The following is a 6000-nucleotide window of genomic DNA, read 5'->3' as shown; positions in this document are numbered from 1 at the left end:
ATCAAATGAAATCAACAGTTTTTTTGTTTTCAGTGTTTAAAAAGCATTATTAATAACATTTATTAAATACAACAGGTCTCATGGGCAACACAGCTAGCCTGGCCATTTCATCAGGATAAAGGTAAAGGCAATTTTCACTAAATGTTCCTCTGGTGGTGAAGTGAAGAAGATTAGTACAACCAGGTCAAAATATTAAAAGAAAAATTCTGTAAAAAAATACAATAAAAACCAATGGTGATCGGGTGGTGATAACTACTTATAGATAGATAAACAGGTTGTGCATTCCTAGAAAAATTGGATTGAGGCTAGTAAAATCCATAGGAGCAATAGAAACATGAGACATGAGCACTAGGACTTATTGTTATATTTTTTTGTTTTATTAAAATTTAAACACATTAGAATAACAAGTAAGCATCTTATTCCACAGGAGTAGAGAGGGTGAAAACTGACTGGGTGTGGAGATGCAGTCAGCTTGAACAGTGTCTGTTCATAACCTCAACACACAGTCTAGCCCTCTACCCCAGCTGGTGGACTGAGTCTGAAAGTAGTTTGGTTGTGCACTGCCCCCCCACATAGCTTTACAAAAAGCAGGACTGCAATCACTTGTTCTATGTCAAGCAAAAATGATCACAGTTAACCAAGTACCATCAACAAAATGTTTTTTGTTATATTGATTTATTGTTTTCCAATGAAAAGCAGCATGTATGTAAATAACCTTTTTATTTTAATCTACAATAAAAAATGAAATATTCCTGAGGATGAACTGCAACTAGACCTTAGAGTGGTTTTGTTTTTTGCTGACTTGCAATAGATTCTGTACTCATGAGTGGGAACTATATTGCCTACCATTACCTGCCTACAAACACACTTCTGAAAGACAACTCACAGGTACAGCCTTAAATCTACAGAAATTTTTTTTGGGAAGGGCACAAGATTGCCACTGTGGATGATGTATGTGAATTTACAGTATATGGAGACAAAAAATGAGTATATTTAATGAAAGGGCCTATTTTTTTTATTATTTTAGTACCATCTTCTGGTACATACTCTTGCCCATGCTCTTCAAGGTTTTACTCAGCTGATTAACACAATTTGGAGAAAGTTGGTCACCAGAAAAATTCATAGCTGCTGATCCAATGTTTTCACTGTGTAATGAAAGTCCTCCTTATCAAAAATACCTTTTAAGCAAATTGTTGGAGTTGTGCTTTCAGAAGTGTTTTCAGTTTCTAATGCTTTGTCTCTTCTCTTTTGAAATATACACTTGATTATATAGACATAGGATACACTGTTAGTCCTCAGGCATGATTGTACACCAAATTTCACATGCCACACTGGCAACGTGCCCTCTGGTGTGTGTCTGTTTATTTTGCACAACACGTTACCAAAGTATTCCATAGGAGCTGACACGTGCTGGCAAGGCTATTTGTACGCAGAACGATATGTTACAGTCCATTGTAGTGGGGCCCCCAGCGTTTGTTGATGTGGTCAAAAGTGTGGGACACCCACTGCTGTTCCAGAACTCGGTACCTTTCCTCACAAAGGAACAGAGGCTTGCCGCGACTGCAGGAAGGAGAAGATAAACAAAGAAATCTGTTAATATGTTGATCTTGGGCTCATTCTCCATTTTCTCCACAGGCGATCCGTGAGAGTGTAGACAAGAACACACTCTCCTCTGAAGCACATGATGTTGCCAGATGCTTCTTTTCTCACACAGCCCAAAAGCCCAGCTTGTACAGACATGAATAAAAGGAAAATGCTCCATTTGAAGCTTTACCAAGCAAACCGTGGACACCTGATCAACTAGCAGAGGTCACTAGAAAACAATGAGGTTACTGCCATTCATGTGTTGCCATGCAGGGCTACTGGCCAGTTAACACTGGCACAGTTGAAATTGATTCTTAGACCACAACACCCTTCTGTGCACTAGAGCAGTCCTTAAAGAGCTAGCCGCTCTCATAAGCCATCACCTTAATATTTAAACCCTCTAAATAACAATAATTTTGTTTAAAAAATAAACATTTTCCACAATACAAAAGATTCCACATTAAATAAAGCCCTGTTCTCTTTCTTTTAAAAAAAATCAAGGTTTAGCCATTAAAATGCTTCTCACGTCAAGTAGTTTACAGTTTAATGTGCTTACAGCATGTTGAAACCTGTCAGGTTTTTTCCCAATCTGTGTAAGCAAACTTCACCTCTCAGGTGTCTTTCCTTGTGTTCTCTATAATCAGCTTTCCACCCAGATCCAAGAAATTCCCCATTCTTATTTAATGACAAGTGTTTTTCTCTTTAATAAAGAATGTGTTTACAGCAGTAAGTAAGCTTAATTACATTTTACTTCTTTAAAAATTGGGACTGTTGTGTAACCAGTGATTAACCCTCTAGAGCATGGTGTATTATGGAGTTATCTTCCAAACCATTAAACGTATAGATTTCCAGTTTGTTCCCAATAATTGCTTTCTTTATATTCTTCCAAAAAGAAAATAAAATGATGCATGGCGTTTCTTTAGGATTGTTTATACCGGAAATCAGTTGGCAAACTTTCTGATATTCTGCTGTGTACAAAAAGCTATGGTAATTATAGTCTATTAATCATAGGCATACCCAGAGAAGTAAATGGCCAAATGCATTTCAAGTAAAAAAAACTATATTATGTTAAAAATCATTGCGTAAGAAGAGCATTCACTCCGCTGAATTCAGCATTAAACTGAACTTAACAAACTTCCACACCGTACTACTGTATCCACATGTAAGATTCTCTTTAAACAAGACTTTGGAAGAATGCAAATTCTGTGGTAAATTTAGCAGTTGTGGAATCACAGCTCTAATGTTTAATTCCTATCATGCCATTCAGGAGCTGGAGTGGGTGCATTTTATATAAAGAATGTTACATTTTTAACAGCAGGATTACAAAATTACAAAATGCAAGGTATAACCGTCTACAATTTAGTGGCTTTTGTCCAGGCAAAAATGCTTTTAAAAAATGTTAATAAAGTTATTCAGCCAGTTGAAAGTAAAATAAAAGGTTGGGGTGGTCTGGGGCCTATTTCTGTCATTTCAGGAACACATTACTTTCATGGACAGTACCTTTATCCCTTCTGCATGAGCAATTTGAAAGTAATACTTCAACCCCAGTTTGCGAATGTCAATAACCCCCCCTCCCCCTTTAAACGTCAAACTTTACCTATGATTACCGCATCCCTTTCTGCCCTTCTCCTGCATTTTTGCACTCAGTGTTCAATTAACTGCATTAACACCAATCAAAAAACAACCAAAAAAATATAAAAACCTAAATTGAAGCAGACATGTGACTCAAGTCATTTGGTCCAAGTCTCAAGCAAGTCCCAAGTCATTTTTTCTTAGGCAAGTCCCAAGTCAAGTCACTTCCCCCCCCCCCCCCCCCCCCCAAGATACTGCAGTCTTATCTGCAGTATCCAGTCTTTAGCCTCAATTTGTAGCTAACGTTAACTAACGTAACGTTAATGTTACAGAACTTGGCTAACGTTAGCTAGCTACGGAGTTGTGAGAGAACAGATTGTATCATATCAGGCTAACGTTAGCTAGCTACGGAGCTGTGACAGAACAGATTGTATCATATCAAGCTAACGTTAGCTAGCTATGGAATTGTGAGAGAACAGATTGTATCTGGCTACCGATCAGAATGAGCCTTCAAATGACGAACAAAGTTTGATATTGTAGTCTGGCTGTCAGAAATCTTTGATGAGCAGGTCTTGCATTCAGCAGTTCGCCTTTTTCCTTCACATGTGAAATTTCTGAATCTGAAAGTGATGACTCTTGGCACAGTCGCGGCCGCCATGATGATCTGATCTGATCATAATGTAACCAGAAATAGTCTAGGGCGGGAGGGTGTAACGAGTGCTTCTCGTTGAAAAAAAAGGTCAGGTAGCGAGGAGCGTGACTGACAGGGAGGGTAGTCATCCAATTATGCCAATGCCATTCCCAGTGTGCGCTCGCATACCAGGTAACGTTACACTGACACTTGTAATGTGAACATTGACGACATTGAACATTTTAATATTTAATATTTAATATAATATTTAAACTGAAAACATAAAATGAACACAAACAAGTCAAGTCAAGTCACGAGTCTTTAACTTCCAAGTCCAAGTCATTTATTTTCTGTCAAGTCAAGTTGCAAGTCATCAAAACAGTGACTCGAGTCGACTCGAGTCCAAGTCACAATGACTCGAGTCCACATCTCTGAATTGAAGCATAGCGGTTTCTGTCTACATCACGAAATACTGGAATGAGAAACATTGATGCAAACTCTATTTATAGACTTCCAAATTAACATTAACTCTTCTTCAGGACTGTGCAGGGGAGCAGCCACCAGCTGTGATGCAGGAAGTATGTGGCTGGCAATCGCAATAAAGGCATAGTACAGTGTAGTGGGCATTTTTGATGTAAGAACATTTTAGGTATTTGGTTCTGACAAAGTTGTTTGTGTCAATTTAGATTAAGTGCAAGGTTTTAAAGTATGAAACTTGAAACTATAGCTGTGGTGTTAAGAAGGGGAGCAGTGAGTATGCTGTAAATAACATGAGTGTACATATGTTTTTGTTACCGAAGGTCTCGGTCCTCTTCTCCATGGGCATCCAGGTAAACTGAGCCCCACAAACAAAAGCGGTGGCCTCGGATAATGATGATGACAGAGGCGTTGATCAGGAGGAAGATCCCTGTTGCTGCCCCACAGTTCTGGGAGTGCTAAAGAGGAACATATTCATCCTCACTATCAAGCCTGAACTAAATAACAAGCCCTACGGTTCTCATGATATATACGCACGTCTGGGGTGACAATGCAGCAGGACGCTGAGGCCCAGTGCTGTTCCCACTAAAGATGCATGTATAGATCATACAAACTGCACAGGTTGGAGTGGTCTTTTCAGTTTATACCATGGTATTTAGAATAAATATTAACCCCTTTGTGCAAGCCCCCCAGTTCCTGGCATGTCAGCAGCTGAGATTGCTCAACTCAGACATTCATTGCTCCTGCAACTAAACTGTGAGTGGAAATAACAAATTCTGTATTTTTGCTTTATTAGTGAACAACACACTACAACAAGCACCCCCCTCCCTGCACTCACTCCCTTCAAGCATGAGCAGTGAACAATAACGTCCATCTGGGAGTTCATGAAATCATTGTTTCACCACCAAAAATTTGTGTTCCGTCATAGTAACAAGCCGACAATAACCTGAAGGCATGCCGATGTAGTGGTCATAAACACTGTTCATTTAATAGCTAAATAAACATGAGGGATTTTTTGTGGAATTATACCACGTTATTCTGCTATCAATATCTGTGACTAAATATGGAAATAATGTATAATAAATATACAATCTTACCACTGGTTTTACATGTAAAGACATCCCTTTCAAGATTCAGTGGTCATTTATTGCTTTGAACAATCCGCTTGAGAAATAAACACAGAAAAAAGAAAGCAGAAACAGGTATTTACAATGGTCATGTGCAAAACCCCACTTGCATTTTATGTTGGTATAGCTCCTTTCAGTTTGTTCTGATTTAATTAATAGTTATTTTATGGTGTAGAGGACAGTACCCACTTTCCAATGGTATATGGCATGTTTCATTTTTATTACAAAGAGTGAGAGCCCTGCATATCTGTCTGAGTGGTTGCTTCGGCACAGCATTGTACATTCAACCATAACATTACACAGTAATATACAAGCACTCGTTGATGCGTAATTGTTTTTTTTTCTTTGGTTTTAGGATTTTATTTTTTTATTTTTCCAACTCATTAGCAAATTATCTGGGGAGTGCATCAGAAGAACAGGAATCATGAAGTATTGCTAGAATTGTAACATTTCACTTATTTACATTGTGTCATGTTTGATATTGTTATAATTGCATTGGTCATAAGAGACAACTGTTAGCCTTTGCTAATAATGCTCAGCACATATGTATTGGGAGCTAACTAACACCACTAGCTAGTTAGTACGGAATGGCAATGGCATTGAAAATAA

The 6000-nt window shown here is 38.3% G+C and overlaps 1 protein-coding gene across 5 annotated transcripts in view; it reads right to left on the bottom strand.

Moving 5' to 3' along the window:
• Positions 1-355: 355 nt before the first annotated feature.
• ubr3 (ubiquitin protein ligase E3 component n-recognin 3) overlaps positions 356-6000 on the bottom strand; it is a 418217-nt gene continuing 412572 nt past the window's right edge. For all 5 annotated transcript variants that reach the window (XM_035408072.1, XM_035408075.1, XM_035408074.1 and 2 more), the window contains 2 exons: positions 4583-4722; positions 356-1560 (listed from right to left, as the gene is read on the bottom strand). In XM_035408072.1, coding sequence (XP_035263963.1) covers positions 1443-1560; positions 4583-4722 — 258 coding nt within the window. In that variant the 3' untranslated portion in view covers positions 356-1442. The remainder of the gene's footprint in view (positions 1561-4582; positions 4723-6000) is intronic.

The sequence above is a fragment of the Anguilla anguilla genome, chromosome 3 (genome assembly GCF_013347855.1).
Source record: "Anguilla anguilla isolate fAngAng1 chromosome 3, fAngAng1.pri, whole genome shotgun sequence".
NCBI classification, from domain to species: domain Eukaryota; kingdom Metazoa; phylum Chordata; class Actinopteri; order Anguilliformes; family Anguillidae; genus Anguilla; species Anguilla anguilla.
The sequence above is the reverse complement of the archived record's forward strand: the minus strand, read 5'-3'. Positions and strand labels throughout refer to the sequence as shown.